Source organism: Pygoscelis adeliae, unplaced genomic scaffold (assembly GCF_000699105.1).
Source record: "Pygoscelis adeliae isolate BGI_AS28 unplaced genomic scaffold, ASM69910v1 Scaffold67, whole genome shotgun sequence".
Lineage (NCBI taxonomy): Eukaryota > Metazoa > Chordata > Aves > Sphenisciformes > Spheniscidae > Pygoscelis > Pygoscelis adeliae.
Genome location: NW_008825271.1, coordinates 8,363,569 through 8,383,505, shown reverse-complemented (window position 1 = coordinate 8,383,505; position 19,937 = coordinate 8,363,569). Strand labels below are relative to the sequence as shown.

At 46.3% G+C, this 19,937-nt stretch overlaps 1 protein-coding gene across 1 annotated transcript in view; it reads left to right on the top strand.

Annotated features, from left to right (window-relative positions):
* Positions 1–19,937, top strand: part of FOXP1 (forkhead box P1) — a 225,644-nt gene that overhangs the window by 101,948 nt on the left and 103,759 nt on the right. The window contains exon 3 of the mRNA XM_009329822.1: positions 11,187–11,312. Coding sequence (XP_009328097.1) covers positions 11,187–11,312 — 126 coding nt within the window. The remainder of the gene's footprint in view (positions 1–11,186; positions 11,313–19,937) is intronic.

Sequence of the window (19,937 nt, the reverse complement as noted above, 5' to 3'; positions counted from 1 at the left end):
GTGACTGAAGTTATTTACTCAGATGTTAGTGTAGGTGTGGGGCAGAAAACTCACTGTGGGAACAGTGGGCTGCTTTTCTTGGTATCTTAGTCTATTTGATGACCATCAAATTTCCCAGCTCACTGGTTTTGTTTTTTCTGGATGGCATGTTTGATTATTTATCAGAAGGGAAAGGGAGTAGCTGAAGCAAATAAACATGTGACCGAGCTGTGTTTTGTTTTCCACTCAGAAGGCCGTGCCCTTTAACAGATACACAGAAAATAATAAACGTATTGTTTTATGATAAAAGGAAATTATGTGTATCATTTTCTTTAGCAAGGCCATTAACCCCTTGTGTTCAGTGGTCTCCGCCTTCTGGCAGCTTATTGGGTTTGCAGCTGGGAATTAAAGGCACTTAAAACCCCCTCTTGTGTGGAACGTTTCCATGGATTACTGCCTCACCCCTTCGGATTTGCTGGATTTATTACGTAGTCATTTCTGCCTCAGCACATCCCCGGTCCTCTCCCCGGTCCTACTTGGGGCACGATTGACTAAATGAGAGGCACTTTGAATTTGTAGAAGGGTGCTGACTTCTGAGGAAAACCTTGGAGAGTGCTGCTGGGATCTTTGTGCCGCCGATACTGGTGTCTGCGCAGCGCGAGGGGTTGCAGCTGTGTTTGGTCCGTTACAGACAGTGTCAATTTATGTGATTCTTTTTTAAATGCCAGGTGTCTAGCATGTAGCGTGTAGTATTTCCTTTGTAATGCCAGCTTAGGACAATGCTCATTATCTTCCCTGGAAAAAAAAAAAAGCCCTATAAACTAAATCGCTGTCAGGAAGTAAAATACAGGTTTGCCTCATCTCTGGGAAGCATGTTGCATGCTTTAGCTGCTTTTATGGGATTAAAAGAAACAAGTTAAGACTGTCATGCACATGAAAGGAAACCAAGATGTGGTTTGTTTCACATTGTGCAGGTAGGTATAAATTTAATAGACTGACTTGCTTTCAAAATCTTTCTTTGTCTCCCCGAATCGCATGTCAGTTCCAGCGCGTTGATGAGCTCCGCGGTCCGTAATAGCGCCTGACTGCCTGTGCCCCGCAGGTGCCGTATCTGCAGGAGGGTCATCCTCCTCCTCGGGGACGTAGGTTCCCTCTACGGAACAGCTTCAGATAAAAAAAGGAAAATTTGCCCGACATCTTGAAGTTGCATTCAAGTATGCGCATTGCTGGTGGATCCGGGGAGGAGGATCCGGATTCGCCTGCCGGCTCCGTGGGGTCAGCCCAAATGGGTGGCAGGGACTGAAGCTGTGGGTTTAGTTTTGGGGGAGGAAAAAATGGCAGTCGAAATACCGGGGAGAGGAAGGGCTGGTGAAATAAGGACCTGAAACTTAAATGTGGTGCAAAGAAGAAAGAGGAAATGAGCGGCTTGGGGCCAGGTGACGCGGGCAGGGGCTGGGCTGGGGGACGTGGCCAGCCGCCCCGTGTCCGGCGGCCCCCCGAGGGTCGAGGGGGCTTGGGATGGGCTGGGGAATGGGGTTTGGGGTCAGTGGTGCGGGATGGAGGTACCCGAGAAGGCAGAGGGGCCGGAGCGGTTGCATCCCGTCGGACACGGGGTCTCTCCAGCCCTGGCTGCGATCCTTCGGCAGAAGCCTGTGAAGGACAGCTAGAGGACCTGTCCATGGGGGAGAGTTTCCTCCTAGCCTCCAGTGATTAAAGGTTGGCTCGTGCCCTGAAGCATAAACATTTGTACCCTGATTTATATTTTTATCTTTCCAAAGGTAGCTGTAAATGCTCTCATTACTATCTGTGCAAGTGTCTAATCCTTTCTTTGCATCCTCCCCATGCTCTTGGCACTGGTGATACCTTGTGACAGTAAGTTCCAGAGAGTAATTATGAGTTGTGTATTAAGAAAGAAAAAAAAAAAAATCCCTTTATCTGCTTTAATTTTTTTTTTGGTGGTTGTTGCTTCCTGACTTCATTCAATGTCCCCTTTCTCTTGCGTTATGAGAAATGGCAAATAGCGCCAGATGTACCTTCTCAGACCGAGTCACAATTTGTGTACTTTTATCATCTCCCCTCTTACTCATCTCTTGCTAAACTAAACACTCCCACCCTTATCAATCTTTCCTCATATCTGCCGAGGCCTCTCATCATTTTTGTCGCCTCCGTCTGAACCTCGCCTATTTTTGCTGTACCAGAGATTTTAAATTTGAGCTTTTTAGAAGCTGTTCTAAATTTGGTCGTGCCATAGGCTTGAAGTGCAGAGATGTGATTTGTAGCATTAGTTTCCCATGTTTCGGGCTGTCCCAATGTTTTGCTTCCTCCATTCGCCCAACAGCAGCGAGCGTCCGTCCGATGGTGCGTGTGATGAGATGTCCACAGTCAGGGGCTTTATTTCATGGGCCTCTGAGTGCAAGTTTGTCATACGGTGTTTTGGAAAACAAGCTTAAAATATGTTCCCTGTTTTGCTGACCACACAGGGAAGCGCGCAAGCAGCTGTATGCAATATACTATTTATGTTGTAGCAACAAAAAGGCACTCTTCCTTCTCCCCCCCCCACCTTATTCCTCTTCTTTATTAAAAAACATGGGAACTTCCCGTGCTTTTGACATCCAAGAAAAACGCGGCTCAGCAATGAATAGTCCTCCAAATATTCAAAGGTCTGGTTCACTTTTGGATAAACAGTAGTTCAGAATCTGATCTCGAGCCTACAGAAACGAGCTGGAAATCCCATAAGATTTTTTTCATCGCTCAGACATAGTTCAGTTCTGGTTCAGTTTGCATGGGGAGCCAAGATTTGTATTCTTTCTCATTTTACCAGGATGTGTTGGCCCATCCCTCCTTTCTTGCTGGTACAGACCGCTACATGCTGTGAATCTTGACATGCCAAAATAAAGAGAGCCATTTTTAATGTTTGGGAACTTTTTGCCAGATGCTTTTTAAATGGCTTTGATGAGTCTTGACTGTGACTCTTTAAAAGAGGAGACAGAAGGTGTTTTTACAGTGTAACCGCCTGAGGATTTCGTTTGTGCCTCAAGAACGGGATTTTTGTAGCCGTTGTCACTGTTGTGGCTGGTTCGGGGCTCGCAGGTTTCTGGTGTTTGCGAGTTTGACCTCCTACCCTGCTGCCTCTTGCCGCCTGCCCCCTCCCATCCCTCTTGAGTCTCTGGGTATTTGAAGAAAATACCTCGACCACCTTTCCTCCCTAGTTGGTGGAATTCATGAATAAATTACAAAATTAAAATCGGGTGTTTTGGAGGCAAATCCCCGTTGTCCCCCTGCGTGGGGCTGGGTCCTCGCTGCTGCAGAGCTGGGGTAGCAGGCAGGGACCTTGCCAGCCATGGGATGGGCTGCGGGGTGGCAGGGCAGGAGCATCGAGTCTGCTCGTCCTCTTGCCAGCAGAAGTAACCTCAGCACCCACGAGGATGAAGTCGTAGCCGCGCTGGGACACAGGCAACTCCATCCTGTGGGTTTGGAAGAAAGGGTTTCTGTTTCCAGCGCCTTTTTCTGGAGGGGATCTCCTCAACTGATAGCCAGGATCTATTCCAGAGGAAAGAAACTAAGCCTGCTGGAAGAAAAATAAAGACTCATCTCCTTTCCTTGTGACGGAACTGTTCTAGGAGATGCTTCAGCGTGAGGCACGTTGCCAGCTTCCTTGCTCCAAGCCTGCCCCCCGCCACATCAGGGACAGGATGTGAGCCGGGGTTTGTACATGTGGACCTCCAGGTCCCTTCTCTTTTTTCAGGATGGGAATCACCCATTAGTCACTTGGCTAGATCAGTCTGCTGCGTCTAAGCAAAGCCTTCAGGGCCAGCTGATCATTTTATTCGAGTAAAGGATTGTTGATGAAGTTCTTCTCTTTGACGAGCTGGCTGGTAGCCCCTTGGATGGAGCCAGCCTTGCAGAGGAGCTGCAGCTGAGCGAGGCGCTGGGTACAGGCAACCGGCAGCATCTCCCCTGGCTCGCAGCGTCTCTCTGCTGCACCTGTGGAGTGGAGCTGGGTACGGGGTAGATAGAGGAGGATTATTTAATGAAACAAGGAAATAGAGGGTGAGATGGGGATGGGGGTGATTTGAACGCAGGGCTGTCGAGGAAGCTGGACAGCAGGGCTGCTTCACCAGGTTATGTTGGATCCTAGCCGTGTCCCATAGCAGAGCCTCGTGTCATGCCTGTACTTATCCCCAGGCTTCCCCGCTGCGGTGCCAGGGAGCAGTGTTGGGGCGCTTGGCCTTGGCTCGTTTTGATGTGTGGTGCATAGAGTCAGGATGGTGGGAACGGGGAGGGAGCACGTAGCAGCTCGTTTCCCAGTTCTGGAGGAAGATGAAAGAGCTGGGTACGAATGTCAGAGGGAATAAGTGCTGCAAGAACATCTGCTTCTCTTTTTTGCATCTTCTACATTTTATTCCTCCTCTTCATTTTGGTTCCTTTCCTATTCTCTCTAGTTGGTTCTTCTCACCTCCCCCTGTTCTGTTCCTCCCAGAGGAACAGCACTACCCACTGCTGTCGCTTTGCACTATGTGTTTTTTTTTTTTCCTTTTTGCATACTGCTCTGCTCCTTGCCGGTTTCCACACGTTGTGCGGCTCCTCAGCCTGTCGGAGGAGAGCTGCAGCAGGGCTCCCCTCCAATGTGTCTGCCTCCTACCACCGGTCCTCTACATCTGCTGCTCCAGGAGAAGAGGGTGTCGCAGGAGAGGAGATAGAGGAGGCAGGAGTGGGAGAGACATGAAGCAGCTCTGAAGCTCGGGTGCATCCGGGCTTCCGAGCTTGTGAGCTGCATCTTGCCGCTCTGCTGGGAGCAGCTGTGGAGTGGAGCGGGGTGTGAGGACAGATGGGAGCTGAGAAAGAAGAGAGATTGCTGGCTGAGTCTAAATCCCTCCTCGTCCCACCCGGGAGAAACAAAGGTACTTGCCTTGCGAGACTAAATGGAAGCAAGAAACCCTTCTGAGAGGTGGGCCATGCCTCTGCTGGGAGAGACCCCTTTAGCTGCCAATTGAGCGGTCCCCCAGTGCCTAAAGCCATTGCGAAACTTGGGGAAAAATAGATGGTGGGAGAACTGCATGCCTGATGCTGCAAAGCCATGCTTCGCCTAAAACACGGTGGGGAAAGCTTAGCAGCAGTCTTAGCTGTCTAAGGATCCAGCTATCTGTTATTGCTCGGAGGTCAACACAGAAGGTCTCGCTTCTGGAGTCTGGGACTGGGGTAGCATTCTGTTTTCTCTAAGAGTGGATTTTGCCCTTAAAATATCTTCTGTCTCATCTCTCTCTGCTTGTTGTGTCGTGTTTTGCTTTTTAATGACCATAACTAAAATAACGGACAGATGATGATGTTGGCTGGCGAGTAACTTTCCAGATTTACTGCTTGGACACTTCAGATGGCTGTGGACCATCTCTGATTTCTGGGAACACTTCCTTCCTCCTTTCTCAAGTTGCTTTCCTGATGGGCAGCTTTGTCCACCTGGAAAGGCCCAAAATCCGTAGGAATCTGTAAAAACACATGGGATTTTGTTTTGTGCCCTTCTTGCAACTTCTGTGTGCATGCTTCTCCATTTCAGAGGCAGCCGATTACTGCGCAACTGCCCTGGGAATTGGCAGTCAGACAGGACGCTGGTTTCTTTTGCATCCTCATGTCTGTCGCTCGTCTCCCCACCCTCCAATGTACATACCTTGCCATACGTCCTGCAGTTCCCTGGGTCAGTCTTTCCGTGCCTGATAAACCTCAGGTGCGGAAACAAGCTTCTCCTGGCGTTAGTCAGGCCCATTATAGCTGTAGGTCTTCATATTTCATTAATAGCTGATTGATATTAATATCAGTTGGAGCAGATGGGAAGGGAGGAGCCTGAGCTCTCTTTCTTCAATAGAAATAGGCTGATGGAAAAACAGTTGGAGAGTCGCTGCCTTGTTGTACTGGCTACAGCAGTGGAACAAGTTAGCAAGAGGCTCCATAGGACTGGATCCTGTTACTGTTTTCCTTATGTACTAACACTGTAAGCAAGTATATGGCATTTAAGCAGCATTTCTATTTTTAAAGTTCTACCCTCTTTTTCCAGTGTATTTCCCTTCCCCAGCTCCCTTCCCAAATCAGGAGTTTCTAGCCACATGAAGTCAGAGGCAGGGCTACGTTTTTACCCTTGGAGCAGAACTTGCCCAAAGAGGATGGTGAAACCGAAAAGATTGAGCCACTTGCGTGAAAATGTCGAATTACAACAGTAACTCGGGTGATAATGGTGCCGGATGTTCCGGGCAAACAACAGCTGGGCAAACAAGTCACGTTCTGTCTGTCTTGCAATAAAATTGTCTTGGTCATCTCAAATGTGTACTTCCCTCCCCCCCCCGCCCCCAGTGCTTAACTAGTTGGAAAACATTAAATGGTTGCCACTTCCCTAAGCACAGGGAGAGGGATTTTCAGTGGGGCTTCCCACTTACTCTGTGGCATCTTTGAATGAAACAGGCTTGATTCATCTCACAGTGAATGTGCTGTTAAATTTTTTCCCAGGTTAGGTGTCACCCAATGTTGGCTCCCAAATATCATTCCAAGTTTGTGCAATGTCTCTAAAGTACAGCATTTCAGTTGCCTTTTTACTGGTCTCTGTTTTACGCCAGAAAATCTCCTTATCTCTGGGTGGTTTCCTAATGGATAAGAAAATAGCTTGGGAGTTCATTTACTGTATCTTGCATTTAGGTGTAGCACCGAGCAGAATCAAGATGACTCGGTTGGTAGTGAGCCTTTTGCTGATGTCCTTTCAAATCCCTGTTGATAGTGACCAAAAACCATGGCACTCAGAAGATGCAGTTGCTAGGGGATGCTTTTCTTTCTCTTCCTTCAGTGAGTGGGAAGATTTCCTATTTGTATTTTGGTGCATACCAAAAATCGGCATTTGATTGCCGATGCTGTGCGATCAGCTGCTGGGGGCCACGATTGGCATCTGGGTCTAGTTGTCCCAAGCAGCCACGTCCAGGCTTGCAGGCTCTTCGAGCAGCGCAGATAGGTGGCACATAACATGGCTGCTGGTAATCACGGGCCCAGATATCTGAAGCACATCTGTGGTTTCGGGGGCTCTTGGCGTCTCTACCTGCTGATCCCATGAAGGAGCACGCCGTTGCCTGGATGCACAAACACGACATGGTTTACCGCAGCCCCCGGCAATTGTTCACTTGGAGAAGTGCAAGCACGTGGTGGAGATTTAGGATGTAACTATGGCAGTGGGGAGGAATGTGTGAAAAGAGCTTGGAGATGTCAGAGCACCCGCTCGTGAGGAGAGGGCCACGTTAGCAGAGCTGTTGGCTAGCAGTAAACAGTCCTGGCACCCTTGTTTCAGGACTTGGCAGCAGCAGGAGTTGAACCGAGTCCAGCTTTACTCTCTACTGCCTGTTCAGTAAGTTGAGGACAAGGCAGATGATTAAGGAAATGTGGGGAAACTGCTACAGAAGCTTTTGGAAAGATAAGAGACTTTTGTCTCCATGTCTGACAGTCTGGCACTTCTCACTAGCATTGAATTCACATGCAAATCAAAGGCAACATCTACTCCCACAGGAAGCTTTATTAATGTACAGGCCTGCTTGCGAATCTCCGTGCTGATGAAGGTTGTGGGACTGACTTCACTCTCAGATTAACTTCCCTGTCTATCCTCGCTTGAGCGCTGCGCAGCATCGGCAGCCTCAGTAGGGCTCCCACGCCGGCATCCAGCGATGGGCTCCACGCAGGAGCGGTTGCTGCGTGGAACCAGAGAAGGGGGTAGAGGTGCGGCGCTTGTCGGCTTGGATTAAATGGGATGTGCTCGCCTAATGAGGGCAGGTGTCCACTGGGCTTCAACCCACATCGGCAAATTAATTTCATGAAGGCACTCCAAATGGGCTCGAAATGCTTTGCATGTAAGAGGAAAGAGGGCTGATGCTTCCCAGACTGAGCTAGCCATCTTTTTTCTACACATCCCGTCGTGTGTAAGGAGCGCGGATGAGACTGAAATGGCAGGGGTAGTGCTTGGTCCAGGGTGGGAGGGAGGAAGGACCGAGCGGGGAAACGCAGAAAGGCAAGGGACTTGGGATCCCTGGGTTCACCGTACCACCAAGGACACAGTAGCTACTTGATGCAGATGTTCAGTAAGAACCAGATCTGAGCTATAAACAACCTTCCACATCTTAAACCCAAGCTCATCTGATGCTTAGCTTTTATTGCTGTCAGTTATTTATAAGCGGAAGACCGAAATCTTGAGAGAAGAGAGCGGGGAAATTAAGCCGCAATCCCCTGAGCTGTCAGCTTGCCACCATCCCCCCCGCGCCTGCCCCTCCGTGTTTTTCCCTTTGCTGTTCCCGTCCATCCCGGCTCCTTGTATCCGTGATGCTCCCTCCAGCCAACTCATTCGTTAACTCTCATTCTTTTTAATCCTTTCCTTCCCCCGCTGCTCCACCCTCCGTGCTGGTCCCTCCCTCTCGCCGTTGCTGGTCCCACCAGGTCTCAGCGCCAGGACAAGTGCCAGCCGGACATGGAGCAGGGTGGTGTAGCTGTCACCTCGAGTGGAGAGCCCGCACAAGGGTGGGTGTGCGGGGATGTGGGTGCCGTGCAGGTGGGACTGGAGCAGGGACAGAGCTCTGGCTTTGCTCTATCAGAGCCTTGCCATTGCGAGCCTGGCCCCGAGGGCAGAGATCTTCATCAGCGTGGGGTCAACCGTGGTAAGGGCTCGTGGTGGCAGCGGCCACCCTGCCAAGCTGCACAGAGCTTCATGGCCAGCTCGAGTAGAAAGCAGGCATTTCTTGCACGGCTACTTGTTCTGGGAATCTTCAAAAATTTCTGGCAGCCAATTTTAGTTGTGCAACCTCTCAGCTGCCAGAACGGATAGAATATGATCATATCACATGAAATGCATGCAGGGTCTGCTATAGCAACTGTATTTCAAAGAGACAACACATATGGTGACTGGTTCTTTTTGGAATAATATCTATAAGTTGATGATGTTTTATTCAAAAAGGCTGTAGCTTGAAAGGTTAGGGATGTTCTGATTGTTTAGTGTATGATTAAAGAAAGGCTTCTGTGTTTTTTTTGGCCTATTGAATCTAATTGCTGGGAACTAAAATGATCATTTGATTGCACATTTACCTGGAATTATTCTTCTGCAGAGCCAGTCTTAATAATATATAATAATATGTTGCGCTTGTACTGTATAGCGCTTCTTGTCTGAGCAACTCAGAGTGCTTTACAAGTATTCATTAATTAAATAAGCCATACAACACCCCTGTTAAGTAGGTGAGTTATTTGTTGCCCATCCCCTTAAGTCTTGTAGGTTTTATTTCTGCTGCCTCTGCCCACCCTTGAAGATGCTTTAACAGCTAAATAAGCTAATTCAATAAAAATAACTTTTTTTTAACCATACTTGGCACTTCTGCATAAAGGTTTCCTTTGTTGCATTGTATTACTTGGTAGGCTGTAGGGTCTTCTGGTTCTTGACGCTGAACTGACGGTGGGGATGGTTGTGTGTGTGGGAGCACAGATGCATGCCCGCTCTGGGGTGTGCCTGTGCCCGGCAGCTCCTCGCACCCCTCGTGGGGACATGGACCATTTTAGAGATGCTGCGGGTGCGCTGAGCTCCGACCAGCTTGAAATGCAAAATCTGATTTTGCCTTCGTTGCGCCAAGCTCTATTGGAAATCGCATCCACCCTTAAAGAGTTTTTCTGATCCAGTGGAGACTTGTTATTAAATTTGAAAGGAGGGCTCATTGCCAGAGTGCGGTAAGGTCTCTCCTCCCCGCTTGTCCTGGCCTGCTGGCTGGCAGGGGTGGTTCTTCAGCCCCCTGGGCTGCTGAATGTCCCTTCGAAAGTGAAAAGATGGGTCTAGGCCATAAAATAACAAGGTTTTACTGGGGGGGGGCGGATCCAAGTTTGCAGTCCTTGGTGTCAAACCTTTCCCAGCGGTTCTGCGCTGAGGTGAAACACTTTGCAACTTGGAGGAGCAAGTGAAACCCGAAGCGTATCTGACTCCTTAATTAAATAGGTATTAATTAAATCACTCAGAGAGCACACACAGTAGGAGTGGGGAAGGCTTTTTCCCTCCTTCCGTGTAGGCATCTTGCAAAGGGACTATTTTTCTTGTTTTACATTAATGAAGTCTTCAGCCTTCCCACTTTTCCACCTACACATGTACTGAACGTCTCCAAGGAGACCAAGAAAGCCCGAGTCCGGTGCTGGTGAATCCCCCGGGAGCAGCGGGCTTGGGTCTCACCAGCGGAGCCTCAGCTGTGCCACAGCCCATCTTGCAGGGATTATCCTTGCGGCCCCCTGGCTGGGGGGCCGGGAGGGAGCCGGGGCAGGGACATGCTCCTTGTCCTGCTTTCCCCCATGTTTCATCTCCTCTTGCTTTCTTTTCCCCACCTGATGGAGAAATCGTGCCTCGCAGAGGGGCCGGCTCCAGTGTCCAGGGATGCTTTTCCGTTACTTTCCACAAAATTTTGCAATAATCCCCCACCATGTGATTCTCTGCTCATGCTTTTGGGATCATGTCCCTCGCCCCGCCGTCCCGTGAAGCCGCACTGTCCTTTTGCTGCTCTGCCCCTCCCGTCCGAGTCCCCACCACTGGTCCGTCACAAGCGCTTAGTGATTTTGGGGGTGTGAGATGCAGTCCCTGCTTTTCATTGCATTCACTCCAGCTCCTCGCAGCTTCCTCAGCCTTTAGCATGGTACCTCGGGGGACTAGGCACAGCTCCGCCTGCCACTGGCTTTCCTCTTTCTCCCACCATAGCCTTCCAGAACCTTCCCTGACTTTCTCTGGTGCTCAGGAGAGCAGACAGTGATATATGACTGCCCTCTTCTGTACACCAGACCTGACCTGCTGGAGGAGAGGAGCATGAAAGCCATTAGCACGTGAGCCTGCCCGGTAGCAAAGAAGGGTATGAGCCGCTCCAGGCGGGGGATAAAAACAACCGTATGGTGCTTACCACCGGGATTCCTGCAGTTACTCGAGGTCCCCCACAGGAGCTGAACATCAGCTGCTGCTGTTTTTCTCCATAGTCAAAATGGGAAATCCAGTGGTGGGATATCGCCCCATTGCGTGCAAATGCTGAGTTTTTTTTTTGTGGAAGCCACCGCTTTCCTCGGTGGGGGTGCTTCGGGAGTGGAGCGGACCCCTCCGTGACCAAGGGGTGCCTTGACCCTATGCCGTGCGTGTAGCTCCCCACACCCTGTCTGCTGTAAACTCAGTTTTCAAACCTCTTTCCTCACAGGCTCTCCAGGTGGCACGGCAGCTTCTACTGCAACAACAGCAGCAGCAGCAACAGCAGCAGCAGCAGCAGCAACAAGTTAGTGGATTAAAGTCTCCGAAGAGGAATGACAAACAGCCGGCCCTTCAGGTAAGGGGAGCCTGTGTGTCTCCGTGAGGGGCTGGGGCTTGTAAAAGCTGAATAAATGCGTCTTACTTGTGAACGTTGGGATGGGACCTTCAGGAGCTTCCTCCCAGTGAAGTCCACAGAGCGGCTGCGGCATGAGGACCGGTGCTAGGTGCTCCTGAAAATCACACCCACAGCGTGTTTACAGATCGTGAGCGTGTACTTCTATTAGCATCTGGTAGGGTTGGATCATGACAAAATGGAATAGCTTTTGTTACCGTGTCAGCGTGCATAGGAGACTTGCATTAACATTTCTGTTTGATGGCTGTTCCGTTTGTAGGCTGTGTTCACTCAAACCGTTGATTTGCTGTGTCAAGGATATTGGGAAATACTAGGATATCATATCATCGGTGTGTTTTTTCCCCTTTTATTGTCTGCTGATTTATGGACATCTTCAGAAATAAAATCTAAATATTATTGGGCTTTGTGCTGTTACGAATTCAGAAAGCTAAAACCGATACAGCATTCCCAAACCGAAGATGTATGCACACATGTGCGGCTTTGGAGTACATTCTGCTAGTCTTGCGGGATAAATCACGGGAGTTAAAGACAAGAAAGACCTATTAGGTCATGTATCACTTTTTTTTTTTTTTTTTTGCTATTCTAGTGTTAGAAATTCCAAGTGGTGGTGGGACTGCTATTATTTTCCTTCAGACGGTTTTCCATAACAAAGCACACACTCAGGAACTTTCCACTTTAATTCCATCCTCTTGCTCCAAGTAATACTGCTTGTATAAATACTGAGTCAGTCCCTTGCCTTGCCTCGTGTTCACACTCCTCAAACATCTGAGATACCAACATGTACTTGCCAGTTTTGGCAAATTATATGTATCTAGTTCTTTATGTATTTCGTAAACCGGCACTTCCAGACCCTTGACCACTTTGCTGGTTTGCAGCTGGTTATTGCTTTTATTATTGCTCTCTTTGCAATTGCAGCATGTCACTGTATTTTTGATAATAAGGTACTGAATACAGCAGTTCAGCTGCAGTCGCACAAAGCCCTGTAGCTGGGACATTTATCTTATCTCGCTCTTCTATATCTGATGCTTCAGCCTCTGTAGCCCCAAATTCTTTCCTTTTTTTTTTTTCCCGCTTGTTGTCATAGCACGTTGTCAAACTCATGTCTGTTTTGCTCTTTCTAATTTTTTTTTAGTTTGATATACTATCACCGTGAGTTCCCTGACAGCATTGCTGCTTCTCTTGCCTTTTATATGTGCTTCAGATTATTTTCCTCCAAAAATACGGATCCTAGACTCTTTAAATATGTAGTAGAATATGGAAGGTAAAGCCAACATCACTAAAGGCCTTGACAGTAAAGTGAGAGGACCCGATCCTGCAGTTCTTACCCAAATAAAGCTGACGGGGATTTCAAGGGGAGTTTTGCCTGAGCGAGGAATAGCTATTAGCTGCAGCCCTTGGCCCAGCGTGGACAACTTCTAGCTTTCGTGCAGTGATTTCATCTTCAAAGCATTTTACAAATACTAATCTCCAAAACATCCCCAGAAGGAAAGTCTGATAAGTAAGTAGCATTATCCCAGTTCTGGACTGGGAAACTGAGGGAAGCAGGTTAAGTGACTTGCTTAGGATCACAGAGGGAATTGGGTTTAGAGGTAGGATTAAGATTCATGAGTTCCTGGCTCCCACCACCGTGCTCAGGCTGCTGGACAACACCTTGCACTTTATAGCCGAGCTATTATTCTTTTGGAAAATATGAAGCATTTTGTCATTGGGCAAATATACATTTTATTGGCAGTGTAGAGCGCCATAATCCAAAGCGTTACATTAACGCTTTCAAAAATATTTTATTTGGTAAATCTATAGCTGATCCATATGCCTTTTAATAGACTCTTCCACTGGGGACATTTTTAATGAGAGATTGTGCTGGCTAGGTCCAGTGTCAGGTACTAAAAGAAGTGCTTTGTTGTGCAGATGTCTTAAGAATAGCTCCAGAGGATGAAATATGACTGTGTTGACCTTTCAGCTGTGAGCTTATTTGTCAGGATTCAAATAAGTTGAAAGGATCAAACCAAACAGTTTCCGTAGTCAGACTGGGAATTGTGTTGCAGAGGTCAACAGTGAAGGCCACATCGCGGATTCCATAACATAGCCAATTGTTGGTATGTATTAAAGTACTGGAGCAGCTCCTGCAGGCAGAGACACAATTAAAATTCTAATTTATTAATGTATACAGAGAGCTGGCCCAGCCTGTCACTCACTGATTCAAATGACTGCCCAGTCTTTTTTTTTTTTTGCCCCTCCTCACTCCTCCTGCTGTTGCGGTCTTAAACATACTGGAAGTCCTCCTGAAAGTAACAGACCCCGAGTGCATCCCTGCAATGAAAATCTGTTGAGTGCATCCCTGCAATGAAAATCTGTTGCTGAAAGGAAATGGTGGCGCTGGGGGTAGAGTTTTTGAGTAAAACTGCACCCACGCAAGCACCCACACCCCCTGAAGTGGATGGCGCCGCACTGACGAGGCAATACCCGTCGCTGGCAGTACATAGAATAAATGTCGAGGGTGGTGCAAATGCGCCCATTTTTGAAAAGTTTGCTTAAATAACGAACCGAGTCTTCTTTGCACTTAGTTTATAAATATAGATGTCTCATTGGATAGCCACAGTGGTTAGCAGTTACCTATTTTTTTCCTGACAAACAGACTTTGTGCGTAACAAGAATACCATAGGCATTGCTTACCTCTGCTGTGCGCGGCGAGGGCACTGGCGAAAAGCTCCCTTAGCACGAGTGCTGGGGAGCTGTGTTTGCATGAAACAGCGGGAGGGGGTTCGCCCGGGGTGCTGGTTCTCCTAATAAGATGCTCCATGGCCCTGCCTGTCCCGGGAGCGGGGGCTGGCGTGGTCCCACGCGGGGCTGGAAGAGCTCCCTCCGTCTGGGGCTCAGCACTTTAATGCTGGCTGGCAGGCTTTGTCGTGTAAACCCCACTGCCACAAACAGATGCGGAAAATTAATCTACTATATGCTGTGTAGCTAATCTGTTATCGCCTCGTGTATAGTTTCCTATATTCCTTCTTTATTCACTGATCAAATAGCCACGGTACTTAAATATATCCCGGCATCCCGTGGCCACGCTGGGGCATGGTGCCTTCAATAGCGTTTACATGACAATGGGCTCCAGCGATGTCTTTGGGGTCTTTTGACCTTGATAACTCTACCTGGAGACCTGCTTTTCGCAAATTTTGAGATAGTTAGTGTATAAGAACTTGGACACAGGAGTGGAGATGTGCTCGGCTGATAGTTGAAAAAAAATAAATCTCCGAATACACGATGACTCACATTTTGAGCCTATCTCACACTGCCGTGCTTTATATTTGGCAGTGACCTCCGGTTTCACAGCCTGATGACACAAAAAAAAAAAGAAAATTGCAAGTTAAGGAATGAATTTAGTAACCAGCAGTTGGGAAAAGAATATAAAAAATATCAGCCCCACAAAAATTACTGGAAGTGAAAAAGACCTAAAGCATGTTTGATAATATATTTGCCATAGACATTGGATTTCCTTGAGTCTGTGAAACAAATAATTTAACAGGTCAGGTATGCTTGGGATTTTCAAAATGTGCACGTTTTTCCTGGCCAAGATAAACATATCTTTGTATTATTGATTAAAATTTGCAGCTTTAATTGCTGATGCTCTTAACGATTATTCATTTTGGTTCTTCAAGCATTTTAGTTGCTGGCAAGAGCACACAGATTGGAAACAAATCAAGAGACACATTTTCTCCCAAGAAAGTAAAAGTGCATGTGTGTTTTGGCAATACTAAAAATACAATTTTTTTTAAAGACGTAAATGTTGTGTGTTGCATTGAGCTGAAAGTTGGATACTGGACTGAAAACAGATCTAGGACGTCCAAGTCAGTATCTTGCAATCGAAACCCATCACTTGACTTTTTTATGTGATTAAATGAGATTTGTTATATGATAGTTAACCTGCGTGTGTTTGGAGAGAAGAAATAACGAAATTACTAAGATGGAAACTTTTGTTTTTGGTTGACAAAACAGAAAATCAATCTTCCCTTTAAGTCACGGCCAAGAAAAGAATTTGGGTTTGGTTTAGATTTTCGGGGTGAGACTGGGGGAGGCTGAGAGGACAGAGCTGTCCTCGCCTTTGCATACCGCTGCTTTTTAAAGCAGCTTTTGGCAGGGCTTTTGTAGAATTTAATTTGCATGCTATATTATCTTAATATTTCTTTCCAGTATCTTGAGAAATAGAAGAGGGCAAGAGGAAAAAATCACTGTAGCTTGATGTTGGGGGCAATTATTATTGTTTTCTATGAAATTAGAAATCATTAGCTCGACAACATAATAAACGCTGAAAGGTGAAGGGGAAGGGTATTCTCTGTTTCGCTTGGAGCACACAAGTACCAGGTTACGTAGCCTCAGGTTTTACACGCAGTGTGCCTTTTTTACACAGCGGTAAATTTAACAACTGGTAGAGAAATTATGTCTCGGCAGATAATTTGGGAAGGGAAATAAATTTGCAAGTGTATTTATTCTATTTGTATGAGTATCTCTCTGTTCCACTCCTACACATGGGAGCTGATCTGAATTTGGCCTCAGTCAAGCCAATGGGAATTTTGCCACCAGCTCACTTCTGCAGAGTTTAAATAGTTTACTTATGAAAATTTCACTTGAATCCTTCATTTTTTTATTTTGGACTTTGGAAATAAAGGAAAGTTGAGTTTTGCTGGTTTCTACCAAAAGACCCGTAGCTCTTTTATTTTTCATCCCTAAGCCCAATTATAGGTGTTAGTCAGTTCTTGGAATGTGCCTGTGAACTGCAAATATCATCCACCCCACAAACAGAACAAAATCTGAGTCAGGTCCTCAAAGTTACACGATCAGCTTGAAAATTCTGATACTCAGGGGTTTTTTTCAGTGAAACCTGTGGGCCTTTTTTTGCTGCCCTTTTATATTTTTTTTAAAACCTTTAGTATTCAGTTTTTCCGGCTTTTCAGACTGAGCAGAAAGGTGATAAATGCAGTTGTTTTTCTTGAGAGAAGTCTATGATTGTCCTGTAATTACACGATCCCAAAAAACCGCGGCTTCGAGGAAAATACCAATATATTGGGAGAGCTGGCAGTGTGAGGTACTGTCAGCAAATATGATTATTCTCATTTTATAGCCCTGTAAACCCCAGCAGAGAGAGATTAAGTGACTCGCCCAAGGTCAGAGAGCTGCAGATCTTCAGTGGCATTCAGGCGCGTGGCTCCCGCCGCCCTGTTTGGGAGTTTGACATCTGCATGCTGGAAAGAAGTCGGTCCTGAGGGGCAAAACTGGAAGTAGAAGCAGGATCCCTCATTTCCAGCCCCGTGTCTTGTTAGAGCACCCCGAGTATAATTTTCTAGCAGGTTTTCTGCTTTGACATTAAACATTTAGAGAGTCGTTTTTTTTAAAAAAAAAAAGTGATTTCTGAGCAGGTTGGGAGCGGGGCCGTGGGGCTGGCTGTGCCCGAGTCTGGCCGTGTGTTACCCACCTGGGGGAAGGGGGAGACAAATGAAACCTTCCTGACTGGTCAGAGATGTGTAAATTGCTGACAAAATGACACATGTAATTAAGAGTGCTCCTGCCATTTTACCTTGTGGTTTACACCTACAGTGTTGAAAAAAGAGAGTGACTCCCACCTTGCTAATTACCATTATCACTGAAATGGTAGGGTTTGAGTCATTAGTTCCATGTGCATTTAATTAGAGGAAGGCTGAAATTGGATTTAACTTATTACTTTTTCATGGATCACTTTCTTGTCATCACTTCAAATTGGATTGCAGCCCCAGGTAACTAATTATGAGCGCCACAGGATCAAGAGTGAAAAAAAGGTAATTAGGAATAACACTGTTGGACACTTGCTGGTAGTCCACTTGTGCTTGGGAAGAAATGAGAGCGGTATTTTGTAGTATTACAGATGAGGGAGTTAAAGGTATGCACTGCTGCTAGGAATCATGGGAGACTGCCCCCTCCTATAGCGGTTTATATGATGTACAGCTGGGTTGAAGATGTTACAGCGACATGGTTCCACAATCGGCTCCTTAATACCGAGATTAAACTTGTAAAAGCAACAGATCGGTTGTAGGTATGAGGCATCTCAACAACCGGGTAGTCAGGGGTCCTTACGTGTGTGATTACACCAGCGCTGTCGAGGCACTCTTGAGTCATGGTACGGGGCGGTTTAAGTACAGCGAGCTAGAATTGATAACAAATTAATGAACATATTTATGATCCGCAAAGATCGTTCACATCCGACGGGGAGATATATCAATCAGGAGAACAACGGTGAGGTTGATGATGTGTATGTCAGGAACTTAGCTCGTGTTGCTGCCGTGATAAAATCAGGATGTTGCTTCTCTTTTGTTTGCTGGAGAGATTTCTTTTTGTTTGGCTTTTTGTGGGGAAGGCTGGCTTGCTTGGCTTGTCCTTCTTTCCTTTTTTTTTTTTTTTTTTTGATCTTGCAGATATGATTGCCAAGTTCTGCTTTCTTCAGAAAATACTTTAAAACAAATTGTTTTATTTCCATGTGCAGAACAGAGTTCAGAACTGCAAGTGATCAATTTTATTGACACAGTCTGGAAAAAAATGTTGATGAGAGTTCAAGGATGTGAAAAGATTGAAATTTCAAAGTACCCAACACTGAGCGTAGGAAAATTTCAGAAGTAGTTTCATTAAGCAAGGAAATCTATTGTGTGGGGATCTGTGAGAGGGAAGTTTGCTCTAGGACCTGATGATATTACAAGGAGGTTGCGGCAGCTGATTTTTGCCTTCAGAAGAGGAAAAGTTTCTTAATTTCTCATAGTAGTGAATCACGGTTCAAAGGCTAGCACAATTTCCTTAAGTTGTTTAAAATGGCTTTTAATGCTGTGTTAATGTAGGCAAATATTTGTGACTCAGTGTTGGGTAAGTGATGCTTGCTCATTATTTCCTGATGCAAGCAAAGTGTAGGAAATTAAGTGAACACCATGCAGAGATGCTAAATAGACTTAAGAGTAACAAAATTCATTACGGAAATTAAGTCTTTCTCATTTACTTGACATTACAAAATAAATATAGAGATTAAAAGGTATTACCTTTAATACAGAAAAAGAGAATCTCCTTTAATTCATCTCAAATTGATTTACAATTTTTATACATAATATTCATCTGTGGTTGAAAAGGGGGCAACCTAAGGTCGAGTGATGTAGTGTTTCCATTTTTCCATATGAGTCTTACTGTGTGTGATAAAAGCAAACTCCTTTATTTTGTCAGTCTGCAGGAATTTCTGATGAAGTGCAGGGGTCACTTTTCTGTCAATTTGAGTAGGCAGCATTTTTGAACTACTGTTTCCCTGCGCCCCCCAGCTAGTATTCTTTGTGATTTATCAACACACGTGCGCACACACACACACACACACACACACTTCGAGTGCTGCAATCTGCAACTTATTAGTGCGCAACGCTGGAGCCTGTCCAGTGGTTAGAAAATTTCCTGCAGCCTGGAATAACAGCAGTGGGTGCAAGTGCCATCGAACAGAAGTGACAATGAGGGGCAGTCCGGCCCGCCTGGCGCGACGCCCGGGCTGGAAAACCAGCTGAGATAGTCAAACGCAGGAAGATTGACGCGGTGCATCTGGGAAATGCTCAGAAAGTTGGGTTCTTGAAAAAATTACCTTCTGTGATCGTAAGACATCATCTGTTTTCCTACAGAGATTGTTTATAACAGGGTTTTCAAGCACTTGTCAAATAACCAGGAGTGAAGGAAACAGGCTAAAAATCTCTTACCGTTCAGATGAGTCCTGGTGTCGTCGTCAAAAAACAAACTCTCGTCATAGAGATCCGCAGCTTCCCAAGTCAAAGGGTGCCTGGGAGAAGGAGAGAAGGAAACTATTAGTCAAAAGCGACACGGCGAGTGCTAGTCGAGCGCGGGATGTGGGTTGGGGAAGGTGGGACGCTGGGGTGATGTGCGCGGCGACGTCGTTACGGGAGTCGCGAGGTGAAGTCATACCTAGTAACTGTTTTTTGTGTTGCTTAGCTTTTGTTACTTAGCTGTGATATCATGGGCAAAATATTATAAACATAGCGGGGCTATAGCTTGCTTGTGTAACAAAAGATCAGGAACTTTTATTAAGTTTGTTTTCCTTGTCATATTGTAAAAATTTATTATGTGTACTGTGTATATTAGAAACAGATTTGGGTAATTCTGTCTAAATGAAGTCATCCCAGCTATTTCCAGACTGTCTGTTTTTGGTTGTGAATAATTTTCATACATCAGATGGTTGTCATATTTAGTAGCTCTCTACATTTTAAATAGGACATATCCCATTTTGAACTTCCCCGGACTGTAGCTGCCTCTGATTTTTAGGGCTGTTTTGTTGCAGGAGTGTTTTAAAGTACTGCCTGTGGCCGGGCAGGGCAGAGCTGGGCCGGGGCTGGAGGAGTCCCTCACCCTTCTGCATCAAAAGAACAGATTTTTAACAACTGCAGTAGTACTTGTGGCTTTCAGCAGCACGTGCTGGAGAAGAGCCTGCCAGATACCTATTTCAGCTTGTCCCTTTGTGTTCACACTTTGCAACAAATATGTTAAAAAAACACTAAAGAAAAAGTACTGTGT